We start from the raw sequence: 17,596 nt of genomic DNA, 5'->3' as shown, positions 1-17,596 counted from the left end.
CATCTCAAATTAGAATGCCAATCAGAGTGGGGTCTCATTTAGTATAATATGCCTCTTAACTAGGGATAGACCTGTCTTGTGGAATCTCATTACAAAGTTACCAAGTTATTCTAGTTTTGCTGTACAGACAGTTCAGTCTTGGTCCATAATTTATATATTGGTCCTGCGCCAGTGCTGTGTCACACATTTTTCTATAATGGATCAAGGAGTGCAGAGCTATCATGCTACCACTGATCCACGAGTTCATGCTTTGCACCGGCAAGAGAAGTGTTTAGGCATGCTATCTGAACAAAGGTGTCATAGGATATAATTCACTTACAGCCCTGTCGAGTTTCCCGGGTTCTTGCATGATGTGCGGCTCCAGTCCAAGTTTCTTCTTTGAATTCCAAGTCTTGTAGTTTTGTTTATTCTATTGCAAAACTGGACTACAAGTCCCAGGTTTCAAGAAAAAAAAACCTGGCCTGAAGCAATACATCAGACAAAGATCTTGGAAGTTATGCATGCACTTGTAATGAGGCAGATGAGATATTGGCCATGTTTGTGACCTAAGTCTTGTTCCTGTACTAAGGGTCTCACTGCACTGAACAGGGCGTTTTATTTCTCCTTTTTTGCAGTTTGTATCCAAAAGTTGATGCTCAGTGAGTGACATAATTTTCTGGCTAGCAAGCATTACTTTTATGTTCCTTCCCGGTGTGTCAAACTCTTTCTTTGACCCAAATGCACAAGCGTCAGGAATGCACAAGCTTCAAGCATTCACAAACATCAGACATCCACAAGCGTCAGGCATCCACAAGCGTCAGGCATCCACAAGCGTCAGGCATCCACAAGCAACAGACATCTACTAACCTCAGGCATCCGAAGGCATCCTCAAGCGTCAGGCATCCACAAGCGTCAGGCATCCACAAGCGTCAGACATGCACAAGCGTCAGGCATGCACAAGCGTCAGGCATGCACAAGCGTCAGGCATGCACAAGCGTCAGGCATGCACAAGCAACAGACGTCCACAAGCAACAGACGTCCACAAGCAACAGACGTCCACAAGCATCAGATGTCCACAAGCATCAGATGTCCACAAGCATCAGACATGCACAAGCGTCAGACATGCACAGGCGTCAGACATGCACAGGCGTCAGACGTGCACAGGCGTCAGACGTGCACAGGCGTCAGACGTGCACAGGCGTCAGACGTGCACAGGCGTCAGACGTGCACAGGCGTCAGACGTGCACAAGCGTCAGACGTGCACAAGCGTCAGACGTGCACAAGCGTCAGACGTGCACAAGCGTCAGACGTGCACAAGCGTCAGGCGTGCACAAGCGTCAGGCGTGCACAAGCGTCAGGCGTGCACAAGCGTCAGGCGTGCACAAGCGTCAGGCGTGCACAAGCGTCAGGCGTGCACAAGCGTCAGGCGTGCACAAGCGTCAGGCGTGCACAAGCGTCAGGCGTCCACAGGCGTCAGGCGTCCACAGGCGTCAGGCGTCCACAGGCGTCAGGCGTCCACAGGCGTCAGACATGCACAGGCGTCAGACATGCACAGGCGTCAGACATGCACAGGCGTCAGGCGTCCACAAGCAACAGGCGTCCACAAGCAACAGGCGTCCACAAGCAACAGGCGTCCACAAGCATCAGGGTGGGGGTGAATGACTGACAGGCTCGACCTTATCCTGGTGGCCATCTAGGACACTAGAACTATGATGGGCCAAAATGGATGCAATGGCAATCTAATTCACTGAGGGCAGACTAAAAGAAAACGGTGGACATAGTAGCAGAGACTAAACTGAAGCTCATCAATGTAGAACTGAATTCTTGATACTTAACCAGTAACAAAATAAACACACACAAGAGAATCCGTTTCACAGAGTACTCTGCCGAAGAGTAAGAAGGGATTGTCAGGTGGGACTTCTGAAGAGCACAGAGGGGCTAAATTTGAGATCTTCCAACAGCACAGCCTGAGGAACACAGAGGCGCAATGAAAATTACAAACATTTCTCAGTAGAGTAAGCCCACAGAAATCCTGCGCTACTAACCCCGAGAGGTCCCTGCGGGAGCACCACCCAAATCTGTTATATCAAAACTCCCACACTACTGTGAAAGGAACATTATCTTGCAGTGCATCTTAACTGTGCAGTCTCCAGTGCGCCATTGTAATATAATTCATGTTGGAGAGCTACATGTTTGAAGACAATCCGCTAGAATACATGAAATCACCGAAGCATGGTGTGTACATATTAGAGTACGACTACAACCCTTCTTTGTATGTGATGGCGCAAGTATAATATTGCAATAATCGACTGTGGTCCGGCAGCATGGACTGACGTGGGAGAGGAAACGAACATGAAGACAAACAGATTGTATTTCAGCTGTCCTGGGTGAGCTGCCAGAGACGCTGCAGAGGCCTTCACAGTAATTCACCCCACTTCCAAATGTACTATTAGTGTCACGGCGAAAATAGCTTCTTGATTACCTGAACAAAGCTAGTGAAAATGCTTTTTTTACGAGGCCCTTTGCACAGGATTAATGAACTGGAAATAAAAACAGATGACCTTGCATAATAAAAACAATTCCCGGAATGAACGTCCACTGGTTGTATATAATTATTTCCCATACCGTTATTTTACCTTTTTTATTTCGTGTGCGTGTGTGTATGGAGGCGAGCTTACCTGCTGTATAATCCAAGAACTCCAGATCACGAGGCTCCGCTCCACAGCTGCTCTGCCCTCTGCCCTCCGCCTTCCACCTTGTCGCGTGCACGTCGAAGTCCTTTGGTGAGAGGGCTCAAGTCGCATTCCCCGGCCTAATATCGGCCTGCCTGCCTACGTCATCGAGGCGCATCACGCGACACACCTACGTGTGGGGCGCGACACAGTAACGTGTCGCGCCACACAGTTTGGAAAGCACTGATCTAGAGCCTTTAGCTGTATATCTAGCACTGGGAGCTTTTCAGTCTCACCTTTTGGGAAAGTTGTCCTAGTCCGCACATACAACATGACAGCAATGTACTATGTACAAAAACGGGGGGGGGGGGGGGGGGGACACATTCTCTGCGACTGTCACGCCTCTCTGACCATTTGGCATTGGGCAATCTATCACTAAATGAATCTTCTGGCAGAACACCTCCCAGGAGTGAACAATCAGGTTGCCGACCTCAGCAGGAGGCAGCAACAAAGACACGAGTGGGAACTTGATCCCCAAGTTCTCCTTCCATACTTTCAAGAATGGGGATTCCCACAAATAGATCTGTTCAGCACAGTGTGTAGCACACAGTGGACAACCTAATGCCCAAACTTTGCCTCCAGATTCCGACACCCTCTATCCAAAGGCAATGCCCTATAGATGAATTGGTCAGGGATATTTGCCTAGGATTTTCCGCCTCTCCCTCTCCTACCGTTTCTGGTTCGGAGGCTCAGGCAAACACCCGTCATACAGATTCTAGTAGCTCCCATTGGGCTTGTCAACCGTGGTTCACGACACTTTTAGAACTGAGTAGGTCTACATCAAAAGCTACATCTTCAGTTCCAATCTTTTCACGCAGAACCATGGAGAAGTCAAGCATTCAAATCCCAAAGAGCTCAATCGAACGGTTTGGATCCTGAAGTCCTAGAGTTTGGATATCTTAACTTGCCGCCAGAATGCATGACCATTCTTAAAGAAGCAAGAAAGTTTATTACCAGAGCATGCTATACAGCTAAATTGAAGCGATTTGTTATGTATTGTACTAATACCAATATTGATCCTCTAAATGCATCTACTCAAACTATATTATTATTATTATTATTAAAAACATTTGTAACGCGCTCTATCACCATTGGTTTCTTGGCGCTGAATAGACAAATGAGGTGGACCAAAAGCGGGAGATTAGTCAAAGGCGGCTTGAAAGAGCAAAGTTTTTAAAAGTCTGCGAAAGCAATCAAGCTTTGAACAGAGACGAAGGGGAAGGGGAAGGGAGTTCCAAGTGGAGGGGGCCAGGACGGAAAAACTCAGACCACCGTGTTTTTTCCTTTTGAATCTGGGCACCACGAGGAGGTTTGATGAGGCTAAGCGAAGGGCTCTCGTAGGGATGTGACGGGTCAGAGCCGAAGAGATGAAAACAGGCGCTGCATCAGATAGGGCTTTAAAGGTGGTACATGCCAGTTTAAAGGTGCAGCGTTTGGATACCGGGAGCCAGTGTAAGCTACAAAGGAGGGGAGTGACATGTTGGTGCTTAGGCTGGTGGAAGATCAGGCGGGCTGCCTGATTCTGCACCAGCTGCAGCCGTTGAAGGTGGCAAGCTGGAATCCCAGCATAAAGAATATTGGCGTAATCAAGCCTGGAAGTGATAAGCGCAATGACCACTTGGGTCAGGGCTTCTTTACTGAAATACCTGCTGATCTTACGGATCCGCCTGAGATGGAAGAAACAGGCAGAAGTGACCGCGTTGATCTGGGGTCGCATCGACAGGTCCTCAGAAATGATCACCCCCAGGCTTTTGACGGAGCTCACGGGAGAGGGTGCTAGCCCCAAGGAAGATGGCCAGAACGTGGAGTTCCAGGGATGATTGGGGCCTCCTACCAGGACGAGCTCCGTTTTTGTGGGGTTCAGCTTTAAGTGGCTGCGGTGCATCCACTCCGCGATGGTCATTATGGTGGTCTGAAAGTTAGTGCGGGAGGAAGGGAGGGAGTCAATGGGAAAAATTAACTGAAGGTCATCAGCATAATTAAATATTGTGACCGGGGAGTGACGGAGGGAAGCTAATAAGGGTTGGAGGTACAAATTAAAGAGGAGAGGAGAAAGTGCTGAGCCCTGAGGGACTCCGCAAGGAAGGGAAGTGTACGAAGCGGAGAAAGAGGATAAGTGGACAGACTGAGATCGTTGATGGAGAAAAGATCTGAGCCAGTCAAGGGCAACACCCTGAATGCCGGCATTGTAGACACGGTCGATCAAAAGAGTGTGATCGACCGTGTCAAAAGCTGCCGAAAGGTCTAATAGGACAAGGGCTTGAGAGGTGTTACTATCCGCACCTTTCCTAAGGGTGTCCATAACAGCAACAATGACCGCCTCGGTGGAGTGGAGGGGTCTAAATCCTGCTTGTTGGGGGTCTAAGAAGGAAGATTGCTCTATAAAGGAGCTTAAACAGCGAGTGACAAAGGTCTCCAGGATCTTTCCTAAGTAAGGTAGGAGAGAGATGGGTCTGTAGTTGCTGAGTATAGAGGGGTCTGCGGTAGGTTTCTTTAGTATCGGTAAAACTGCAGCTTGCTTAAAAGAAGATGGGACCTTCCCGATGGCAAGGGAGTTGTTGAGTAGTGCCAAAGGGGGGCCTGGGCAAGCAAGGAAGGCTTCTTTTAAGACCTGCGGGGGGCAGCAGTCGTTAGGGGAGCCCGAACTGACTTTATGAAGAAGATTGGTAAACTCTTCTAAGGATATCGGAGGGAACTCAGTAAGTATATGAGTATTAGTGGGGGGAAGGAAAGAAGAGGTGGGGAATGCCGGAGATGGAATATTATTTTTTATTGTGATTATTTTATCTGTAAAGTAAGAATTAAGTGAGTCGCAAAGGGATTGAGTCGGCTGCGGTTGAAGGGTGACTCTATCTGGCATGGAGAGCTCATTTACGATTGAGAAGATATCCTTCGTTTTATTGTTGGAGTTCAAAAATTTTTGGGAAAAGTATGCTGTCTTGGCCTCCAAGATTAATCGTTTATAGGATTTCAGAGCCTCGATGTAGGCTAGTTTAAACAGAGGATCGTAGTGGCGACGCCAACGGCGTTCAGATTGTCGCAGTGCAAGTTTTTCTGCTTTAAGTTGGTCCGTAAACCAACGTTGAGCGTCGTGAGGACGCTTGGTTTTAATTTTCTTTAGAGGGGCAACTTTATCGCTAGCCTGTTGCAGCCATACATCAAGAGTGTCAGCTTGAAGCTCTAAGGAGGTCGACGACAGGGGTGCGGTAGAGATCAGTGAATCAAAAAAGTCCGGCAAGTTGGCCCTTTTCCAGTTGCGAGCCATGATGTTGGAGGGACGGGGAGGGGGACAGAGGGTGTGCAAATGTAGGTGGAAAGAGATGAAATAGTGATCAGACCAGGAGCAAGGGAAAACCGAAGGAGATGATATGTCAATATTAGAAGTCCAAACTTGGTCAAGAGTATGACCTTTCAGATGGGTGGGGGTGTGAATGTGTTGGGTAAGATTCATGCCTGTAAGCAGGTCTGTGAATTCCACCGATAAATGATTTTCATGGGCATCGGCTGGCCAGTAATTAAAATCGCCAATTACCACGATATTAGCGTGGTTAATTGCTAAGTGAGCGATTGCATCGCTGAAGAGTTGGGGAAAGAGAGGCATAGGGTCGGGGGGTCGATAAGCAAGGACACAAACAAAGGAAGATTTGGGGGAGGAAAATTTTAGTGCCAATAGTTCAGTTTTTTGGATGGAGTTTACCGAAATTTCAGAGAAAACATGTTCAGAGCGGATAATAGCCGCCACGCCGCCCCCAGTCCTCCCAGCAAGCCGGTTGCTGTGCATAATGTAGTATCCCGAAGGAATAGCAGCGAGAATATCAGGGGCGGATTCTTCAGTGATCCAAGTCTCTGTTAAGAGGAGAATATCGATAGAGCTATGGATCAATAATTGAAACACCTCGAGCTGATGGCGAATAAGGGAACGGGTGTTAAGATAAAAGATTGACAAAGAGGTGGAATTTTGTGGAACAGAAGAGGTCAAATCGTGAAGAGGGGCCAGCGCCGAAAAGGCGGAAGGAATAAGAATACCACATGACTGGGCTGCCTTGACAGCATGGGTAGGAATAGGTCCTGATGTGTTAAGGCTCAAGAGGTCAGAGGAGGTGTAGGAATAAAAATGGGCATTATGACGGGGCCCTGAGCCCGGTCGGCCGCGGACGGGCGCAGACGGGCTTGACTTGTGCGCGACTTCGGCGCGAAGCCGGCGCTCCCGCTGCACTCGTCCGCTGCGCTGCCTCCATACTGACATTAAATAGAAGGGTGAGGGAGTACTAGAACGCTAACCTGCAAAGGTTCGTGCAGGGCGGAAGTGGTGCCACTATCATTTGTTACCTTCTGCATTTACAGCGTGCTAGTTTAGGTAACACTTCCATTCATTTGCATCTTCCTGCAATAGCTACATATTTGCGAAACCGATATCTATCTTTGTTCAAGGTTCCAATAAACTAAGCATTTATGGAGGAGAATAAGAGAATAATACCACCCAGGATACCGCCGGCACCAGTTTGGAATCTGAACATTGTGCTTACACGGCTCATGGGTCTATCTTTTTTAGCAATTACACAAGTTTCCTCTGTAGTTTCTTTCATGAAAAATTGCGTTCCTCATTGCAATCACTTCATACTTGGTGAGCTACAAGCTTTAACCTTAGAAGAACCCTTCTCTTAACTTCATAGAGGCAGTGTGGTTATTCGCACCAACCCAAAGTTCCTTCCCCAAAGTGGTTTCTGCTTTTCATATCAACCAATGAGTTGAGTTGCCTGTGCTCTTTCCTCAACCTGATTCGGTAGCAGACCGAGCTCTTCATACTCCTGATGTCAAAAGAGCGTTATTGTACTATATTGAAAGAACAAAAGGTTTCCGCAGAACATCTGTTCGTTGCATTTGCTACACCTCACAAAGGCAATCCCATTTCTAAATCTGGTATTGCAAGATAGATTGTTAACTGCATTCAAACCTGCTATGCTAAAGCTAAACAAACTTTATACCTCCTGAAGCACATACCACTCGTAAAATAGGAGCATCCATCGCCTTTTTAGGTAACATCCCTATAGCTGCCATTTCTAAAGCAGCAATATGGTCCACACCACACACTTTTACCAAACATTACTGTGTGGATGTGTTAGCATGTCAACAAGCCAATGTAGCCCAGGCAGTGCTAAAAACCGCGTTTTCAAACAGCTGCAACATCTACTAGTTAGCCTCCTTTTTGGGAGAATACTGCTAAATAGTCTATGTAAAGCATGTGTATCTACAGCACATATGCCTCGAATGTATTATGCTTCTTACCCAGAAAGCATCTGTTCTTGGCATGTAGAGCTGTAGATTCACATGCACCCTCTCACCTCCCTAGCACCTGCAGCTGTTGCAGTTTTGCATTATTTACATTACATACGCATGGGCATCTCTGTTCTACACTTACTCCATTCTCACCCTCTTGCTGGGAAACAATCTAACAATAGAGTAGATTCCCATGCACACCATCACCGAAAGGAGGAGTCACCTTACCTCGTGACTAGGAAAGATTTATTAGAAGAAAAATAACTTGCAAACATCTGGACCCAACACTAGATGGCAGGAGTATGCAAAGTATCCCAATGCACAGCTCTACATGCTAAAAATAGATGCTTACTGGGTAAGTAGCATAATCCTTCTTGTGGATACTCTGTGTAACCACAGATTTTTCACGGTCATCTCCCTTCCCTGTTCTGTTGAATGGACTCTTCCATCTAAAACGATCCCCAATTACAGGTCTGCCCCCTGATATGTCCAATTGATTTTTTGGCACCGCATCTGAGGGCACAGATAATGTCCAATAAGAAACTGACAACGTACTAGGGTATTATGGGGTGAAGCAGAATAGACTCATAACTACGCGACGCCACATACTGGTGCGCAGAGACATGCTGAATAATCCTCCTGATCCAGTTAGGTGCCTCTGGAGAATCCCCAAAAAGAGCATTGAAGAAGGTAAGTAACTTGTTTCTTTTGGCGAAAAATAATAGTTCCCTCTGAATCTTCAAAGTGAATGGCAGGTTTTCTTTTCAGACACTGGAGCGAAGATGCTCATTTGGGAGTGTGGTCTCATTTGAAACAAGTTGATAAACTCTGCTGAGGATGTAGTACATTGGTTGGTTAAATGTTATTAGCATTGGCTTCTGATCACAGCTTCACCTCACTGCTTTCAAATTGTATTTGCTGCTGACGTTTCATAGTAAACCTTTTCAGGTAATTTCGTTTTCGGATCATATGCAGGTGACTAAATTGCAACAGTTAAAACTAAGCAGCAACCTTGTAATCTATGTATCTTCAGTGGAAGGAAAGGGAGTTCATTAGACCCATTGTTGTAGAATTCTCTACTGTTCCCATGAGCCTTACAATCTCTGCCAAAGGTCCCCGCACTGCAGTCTTCTGTGGCCAGTTGGATTTTGAGTCTTCTATGCCCCTTCATGTAAACAATCCTGTGACGCTCTGAAGTCCACAACCACAAAAAAAGGAAACTTGTGCTTTCAGTCAGCCCTTAATTTAAAAAGTCAATCCGTAGTATTAATTTCTTCATTGAAGATCAATACCAACATTAACCATGCAAACGCTCGGAACTCTTCATGTTGCGTCTACCTGGCATTTCTCCCAAATCCTCTCTGTGGACTCCCTGGCAATCATCCAATCCCTCAGATCTGTGCCAGTCACTGATGACGTAATCCCCGTTTTTCTCTGATATCCCTTTCCCCAACAGCCTCAGTCTCTGCACTGGCATCATCTCATCTTGAAAAGTTATTGATGGAACCTTACAAGCCAGGCAAATATCACCCATAATGTGCGTCTGCTTCCTTAAAAATATCTTTGACAAGAGCTTTTGTGTTGTAACTAACAGATATGGTCACATCCTCCTACAGGCATACAAATCAGAAGTCTGCCCTTGTTGTAGTACAGAAACTGATACACTGTCTAAGACATCCTACAGATAATGAACAAAGATGGCTTCTGCCTCCTTGTCCTGTCTAACCTTTGAATGGCTGTGATGGTGTTGGTAAGCGTTCTACTCAACGCACCCCCATTCTCTGTGAAGCGCTGTGATGACTTTCAGGACTAAGTTTGTGTTATATAAGTTCATTAACTTAAATAAGGAGGATTTTTAAATACACCGATTAGACAGGAGTTTGAAAATTAAAGTCTGTCATTGCATAAATTCCAATAAAGAGTAGCAAAGGACCCAAGCCTTCAACTACATGTGGGAAACTTAGAGCTCCCCAGAAGCTATGATTTTCGCTCACCTGTTCTTGAGCATCCAAGTAGTTGTGCTGGTGTGAGAGGTATATCTTCAACCATTTCGAATAGTGGCAAGATCAAAAAGACAAATGTGTTTTCCATAATGCATAAAATATGCACATGCTATGTGTTAAGAACACTCCTCCAAACATCCCTCCATAATCTTTCAGACCCTGTATCTGACTGGCTGATTGGGTATGTTCATCCATATGAGGGCTGTCCAGAACAAAGAGGTTTATGGGCTTTACTGATGCTTTATCCTGTAGGAGGAAAGCAGCCACAATGAAGACCGCAGATCTGCCTTGGTTTAAGGACTGCTCACAGAGGGAGGGATAGATCATATTCAATGTGTTGCCATTCGGCTTGAAGTCCTTCTCCAAGTGCGTGGTATTGGTAGTGTCATGAAAATGGACCTGTGCTCTTACCTGGATAATTGACTTTTCAAGTGCAGTTCATTCCAGAAAGTCCACATTAGCCAGTAGTTTGACACGTCTTCCAAAAAGCCTTCGCTGAGTGGGGCAAATAGAAAGTACATTTGTTTCTTTTGAAAGAGACTTCTCTCCAGCCAACATAAAAGCAGATGTATACAGTCCTCTTCTCAACCAACAGCAAGGTAAAGCTTATCCCTCCTTTATTTGAAGCTATCCTGTTTTCAGTGCCCCCTCGTGTGGCTGTAGACTAAGTGCTTAAAAGAATGTTTGGAAGACCTTTGGTTCCAGAGATCTGGGTAATGCAAGTTAATTTCCGAAAAAATGACTGACTTATTCAGTTAGCAACGTGTGCTTTGATGGTGCCAAGTGAGCACAATGAGCTTTACGAGTGCAGTCCAATGAATATAACCTAAGAAAGACAATTAACCATGAGAGCCTGCTGGTACTAAGTACAGTCCACATGATATTTAGCCTTTCTTTGCTCCATAAGATCAGGCTCTGTTCTTATTAATTAAACCGTACTTTATTCCTTTGCATTAGGACAAATTAAATCGGTGTTTTCCAGTTCCGTCTCAAAGAAAGCACATGCGCTCTGGCACTTGCTTTTGTCTGCTAACAGAAACAAATGTTCTGTGTGTGCTAATTTTACTCCATCTGTAGCTCTCATGACGTTAAGGAGGTCTTAATGGACATGGGGGTGCTGTTCCAGAATCTGGGTGCATAGATGGTGCATCTGTTCATGACAACCCACATTTCTGTCATTTGGCTGTGGCCCTTTCGAGCTGAGATATTCCTGTTTAAAGGTTATTAAGTATTTAACTTGTGTCTAAGTGGATGTGTACTACGTAGTCTGCTTGTCTTTACCACATAAAGTTACATACTATGCACACGATTGTAATCTTCTAATCTTAGAATTAGACCCAAGAATAGAAGATAATATAAGAGGTGATTAACTTCTTGTTCTTATTCTGTTACCTCTCTATGACTTAAAATATAACGGATCAGAAGAAAGTCGAGCTATTTTTTGGAATCTGTCTTGGATACTTTTTGTGACTGAGGTGGCACTTGCTTGTCAGCGGCCTTCCCACCAGGCTAGGTTGTACTGTTGCACAAGTTACTACTTGTGTAACGATATATCTGTAAGAGACATTAGTTAGTGATAGATTCCTTACCTTAGAATATCCCCAGGCGTCAGACTGGATCCGGAAACTTTTGCGCAGCAGTACCCTTGCGCGTCGGTAGGAGTCGTCTGCAGCTCCGCGTCCGGCGGCGGCGCCGGGAGGGAGTCGCCGGAGTACTTATACGCCGCCCTCGCGCACTGACGTCAGTTCTTATACATAGCTTTTCCGTGCCAGAAACGCAGAGCCATGATCAAAACCAACACTGGTGCCATGAAACTAGGGCCCTGAAAGGGGATGACCTTAACCCTAGATATCGGTTCGCAGAACGGGGAGGATGGGTGGGGCGGTAAGGAATCTATCACTAACTAATGTCTCTTACAGATATATCGTTACACAAGTAGTAACTTGTGCATCTGAAAGAGACACGTTAGTGATAGATTCCTTACCTTAGAATAGATACCCCAGCAATACCAACCACGGTGGTGGGTCTGCGAACCAATAATCACACCAGAATGTCCTGGAGGACGGAACGGCCAAAGAAGCCATCCCTCCGGACTTGGCTGTCCAGGCAGTAGTGTTGTGCAAACGTGTGCAGCGAGGCCCACGTAGCTGCATGGCAAATGTCCTGCAAGGGCACTCCTCGGCCCAGGGCAGTGGTAGTCGTCGTGGCCTGAGTGGAATGAGCCCTCAATCCAACGGGGGGGGGGGGGGCTCCTTCTTAGCCAAGGAGTAACACGCCTGGATACACAAGATGATCCATCGAGAGATGGTCCGCTTGTGCACTGCCTTTCCCTTCTTAGCGCCCACGTAACCAACAAAGAGTTGGTCATCCACCCTGAACTGGCGTGTGCGATCCAGATAGTAAGAGAGCGCACGTTTTGGGTCCAGACGATGGAGCCTCTTCCTCTTTCGAGGGATGCGGAGGCGGAAAGAAGGTGGGCAAGGTAATGGACTGCCCAATGTGGAAGGCCGTGCCAACCTTGGGCAGGAAAGAGGATCTTGTCCGCAACACAACCTTGTCCGGATGCACAGAAAGGAAAGGAGGTTTAGAGGAAAGAGCCTGGAGCTCACTCACTCTCCTGGCAGAGGTGATGGCAACCAGGAAAGCAGTCTTAAGTGTAAGAAGACGGAGAGGACAGTTATGAAGCGGCTCAAAAGGAGCGCACATCAGGTAAGTTAGAACCAGGTTCAAGTCCCACTGGTGCATCACGAAAGGAACAGGAGGGAACATATGAGTGATGCCCTTCAATAATCTGTTAACAATCGGGGACTTGAACAAAGAAGGCTGATCAGGTAGCCTCAAGAAGGCGGAAAGGGCAGAAAAGTAGCCCTTGATAGTGCCCAGAGCAGAGCCCTGCTTGGCAAGAGAAAGACGGAAGAGGAGAACCTCAGAAAGGGGGGCAGAGAGTGGATCCACAGCCTTTGCTGTGCACCATGCCACAAATCTGTTCCACCTGCAGGCGTATACCGACTTTGTGGAGGGATGCCTGGCTGCCAGAATCACATTACAAGCTCCAGGAGGCCAGTCAAATGGCCTCAACTGTCGCCGCTCAATCTCCAAGCATGGAGGTGGAGACTTTACAGGTTCGGGTGGATGACCGTCCCTTGCTGCTGCGACAGAAGGTCCTCCTGAAGAGGCAGACTAATCGGGGGATCGACAGACATGCTGAGTAGCTCGGGATACCAGTATCTTCGTGCCCAGTCCGGGGCCACAAGGATGACTTGGGCCCGGTCGCGCCTGATCTTCTTCAGCACTCTGGGTAGAAGTGTTATAGGCGGAAAGGTGTTCAACAGACCACAACTCCACTCGCGACGAAAAGCGTCTCCAAACGAGTGCCGCCTTGGAAACGCCTCCCGCTGCTTGACTGCCATGCTGCTGGTCCTCGTGTGGCATAGGGTCTCCATGTGTTTGGGTCTCAGGCTGCCCTCTGGCTCGAGGATGCTTCCCGCTGCAAGACTCTCCTGTCTGAGTTCTGGGACCTTCTACCAACCAGATCTCGCCCAATTGACATATGGGGTCCACTTGTGACCTACCTCTCAAGTCATGATTCTCAGCGCCCTGCCACCTCTCTTGCGCTCCCCGCTGGCGTCCGGTGAAGGTCAATGAGCAACTTCCTTTCTGCTCACGCTCCCCTCTGCTCCTTCTGCCTCCCTCCCCTACTCATGGTGCCTCTCTGCTGTATTTTTCACCTTCTCTGCGGTTACACGACAACATTCCCTGACATTATCCTCAAGTGTCACAAGCTTAAGATTGCCTCTGCTGTGCACTATTGTATTACTGTGCTTAATCCCTTGCAACTGTGGAATCTTGAAACTGTGGTGTGCAATTTTTTTCAATAAAGGTTTTTGAAAAATCAAAAAACAACCAACAAAAAACCCATCATGGAATTGTATTGTCCATAGTATATAATTATTTAACCATTTCAAGATGGTCAACACGTTGGTTCTAAACTTAGCTATACTGGAACTCTTAAATAATACACCATGTACAAAACCACTGCAAGATTGCCAACTACTGTTTTTTCAATGACTGCGCCCTCATGTTTTACAACAACCTTCTTGAAGAATTCAAAATTCCAGGGGGACACTCTTTACACACTAAGCTTTATCCTGCGCAGTAAGCACCACTTGACACATCAGACACCGAGCCCCATCCCATAATCTTATCCAATATCTACAAATTTAAAACGGCAGCTGCCTGATCAGTTGGCTGTTTGGAGCCCTCCGAGATCTTGACCAGATCACCCACTTGCTTTAAAAATGGAGGTGGATGTTAACCAACCCATGCTTGACAAAGAATAGGACAGAATTCTTGCTTATCTGCCAACCGTGTCATGAAATGCTAGACTTAAACTCCTACAGTTCTTCACGCTACACAGAGCCTACCTAACCCCAGCGAAAATTAACCAATATATCCTGCATTCAAATGCAGTCTATCCCAGAGTCCGAACTCCTAACATTGACCTGCTCCACTTGTGGTTGTGTGATTAGTTTACACACTTTTGGATGGTGATTACCACCCAACTCGCACAGCTGACCAACTTCGCACCTATTCATACTTCGGAGGCATACACCTTGGACTGCTTCCCGCACTCTGAAGCGGCAAGTTGAAACACGTTTCCTGGTTCTGATCCTGGTGAGGCATGCCATTACGTGCCGCTGGTGAGCTAACCAGGCCTTTATTTATTTATTTATTTTTCTCGGAGTTTTTATATAGCGCGAACTAGAACCGAACCGAATCAGTTATCAGAGCGCTTTACATAGCACCAGTTCCGTTACATGAGGACACACTTTCATTTTTTTAGGCATATTTTTTATATCTTTTCCTAGACCATATCCTGGGAAGGTGCGCCAGGCTGACTAAACGCGTGCAAACTCAGGCTCCTGGCTTGAGCTGATGCTGAAAGCGCCGCACTGCAGGAAGGAAGCCTGGGGACTTTGAAAATACTCTCTCGCTATGAAATGGGATGCCTTACTGCTTAAATTCCGGGAACTAGAGGCTGTCAACGTGACTCCATCATAGATACGCCTTCCCCACAGACCAGTAGCGCACTGCGCTTGCCCCAACCTTAGAGAATACAACTTGCCTCCCCCTCTATCCACTTCTACTCCTAGCAAGTCTTTTTAGGCACCTGCGTACGCCTCACTCCTGCTTAGAGGCTTGGACCTCACATAAAAGTCCCCGAACATCATATCACTAGCTACTCAGATTGTATGGCTGTTCTATCATGCCACACCCCAGAGGATTACACAGTACCTCCAGAATCAACTATGTCGCCCTGTCAGCCTCCCTTCTTCCTCTGGTCTCTCCACCACTTCAGCTATGTGTACTCTTCCATTTATTTCACAACAGCACCAGTCAAAAGAAAATCGCTGACTTATAAAATACACTATTGATGAAAAACTGCCTTGCATGGCGACTATTTGTATTTTCTTCTGCTATTATAATATCCATTTTTTTTTTAAATGGTCATTCACTGCTTTGTTTAATTGTGTTTGTGATTGCAGGTGTATGCCTACCATATTTAGGCTATTATACCCAAACAGTGGTCCCTCACTCCCAAAGGGGAGTAGATCTGTCATTTTAGAAATACAGTGATTTCTATATTTGTTTGTCCAATAATACCATCTTTAGGGGGCAGCATGTTGTCTCCCCCTCCTGTATTCTTTTAACTTATCTTGCATATGTTGTTGTTTGTGTATGGGATTTATTGTGTTTGTGTCTGGGTGGAAGTGCAAGTGCGAGTAGTGTTTTTCCTCATTTGCTTAATTTGGCGTTGAACAGCATAATTAATTGTTTAACTTTAAAGAATGAAGCGAACATGTTCACTCATTAAATATGTCTATGCTTTTGTCCACAGAATGCAGTAATAGTGGCCTTGTCTTCAAAATCGTGGGATGTAGAAACTGCAACAGAACTACTTCTGAGCAACTGAGATGTGGAAATAGCCACTTCTATAGTCCAGCTTGCCCCGTCTGAAGAGCACCACCATCTGTTATTTTTAGAATTCTGCATAGGTTCCCTTTTAAAAATGACACTCTTGCCTGATAATGCTGTCCTAGGCACTATTGGAGACTGAGAAACTGCTCTGTAAATAAAGCTCATTAAACGTCTGTGTAAATTTAAAAAGGGGAAATACTTTAATTTTTTTCTTACTAAATATTGTAAAAAGAACTGAGCAAACGGGAAACAATTGAACAGTATGCATACTTTAATGTTTTGCAGTGTCTGGGATTCCAGGAGGTAGTTCCCGGATTTTGGTTTACTGATCTTAATTACTTGAGTACCATTTTGAGTGTTAGCGCTATCAAATAATTGCCTTCACTCATTAAATAGCCTACTATTTTTAACATGGATCCTATGTGCCTGTGGATTTGCATGCTTGTACTTTTAGTAGACCTGGTCTGACAGGTGTGTGAACAGTATACCATTTTAAGTCCAATGTCCCTGTAGATTACTTTTTCTGTAACGTTGATGTTTACACTTGGTTTGAAATGGTCGACTGTTCGCACCCTAATCCTTACCAGTGCTGTGTGTTGAAAGCTGCTCCACTCCACCCTCAAAACAAAGCCAATACATAACTGATTTTTTTCTCTTCATATTGTCTGTGCCATTTACAGTAGCCCAACTGTTCATTTTAGGGTCTATTTGGAAATCAGTGTCCCAGTTGTGCAAGCTTTCCATAGCATCCGCTAGGTGTTTGGTTTGTTTGAAAATTGAGCAACCGAAATAAAAAAAAATTATGTTGGGCTGCTTTTTTTTTTTTTTCTCCTCCTCGCTGGTCAAATCAATCAAACAGTTACAGACTGCATTAAAACATTTGGACAAAAGAAATCTGGTACATTGAAATGATTGGCCTCTCGAGCTAAAGCTTTTCTCCATTCAAGTACAGTACTTGCTGTGATGCAATCATTGTTTTGTTTAGCACTGTTTGGAGTTCCGACATAGGATTGCTCACCCAGTACTAAAATATTAACTCTTTTATGGAGGCTGTTGTGTTTCTTTATTGCTGTATATACTGGAAGTGCACATAAGAACTAGAACTGTGTTCTAAATCAACTTTCTTTAAAATTGATGTTTGACAAGCAGAATGGAAATCTTCATTTTCCGTGTACATAGTCGGACTTTCTATTCATATTAAAAAGACATTGCATCCTCAATTGAAAGATTTGACAATTATTAGTACTATGTTTGGGAACACTCTAAAAACCTGTTACATTCGCGGCGCCTGTTGTAAATGGCAATATGCAGGCCGGACATGAAATGTCAGCTGTGCTGCAGGCAATGATATAGACCTTCTAAACTGAAAATGCATCCATGTTTCATTGCAGACACGTTGTTTGATAATTAAACTAAATATTCAATTTTTTCAAGTAATTATGTCCTAAACTCCACCAATTTGTTTTTGTGGCGTAGAAGTACAGTGTCAAAGACAACAGGTTACATTTTTATTTGTGGCAGGTTTTAAAGCACTAAGATTTTGCCATGTGAAGGTTTTCTACTTTATTTGGAAATGTTGATAATGGTGTATATTTCCTCATGCTAGTGCTCACATTATATATGAAG

General features: G+C 45.5%; 1 protein-coding gene across 1 annotated transcript in view; it reads left to right on the top strand.

Moving 5' to 3' along the window:
• Positions 1–17,190, top strand: part of UBE2K (ubiquitin conjugating enzyme E2 K) — a 261,905-nt gene extending 244,715 nt beyond the window's left edge. The window contains exon 7 of the mRNA XM_078678315.1: positions 15,891–17,190. Within this exon, the coding sequence (XP_078534441.1) occupies positions 15,891–15,965 (75 nt within the window). The 3' untranslated portion in view covers positions 15,966–17,190. The remainder of the gene's footprint in view (positions 1–15,890) is intronic.
• The last annotated feature ends 406 nt before the right edge of the window (positions 17,191–17,596 follow it).

Source organism: Lissotriton helveticus, chromosome 2_2 (genome assembly GCF_964261635.1).
Source record: "Lissotriton helveticus chromosome 2_2, aLisHel1.1, whole genome shotgun sequence".
NCBI classification, from domain to species: domain Eukaryota; kingdom Metazoa; phylum Chordata; class Amphibia; order Caudata; family Salamandridae; genus Lissotriton; species Lissotriton helveticus.
This window is presented reverse-complemented; position numbering and strand designations above follow the sequence as displayed.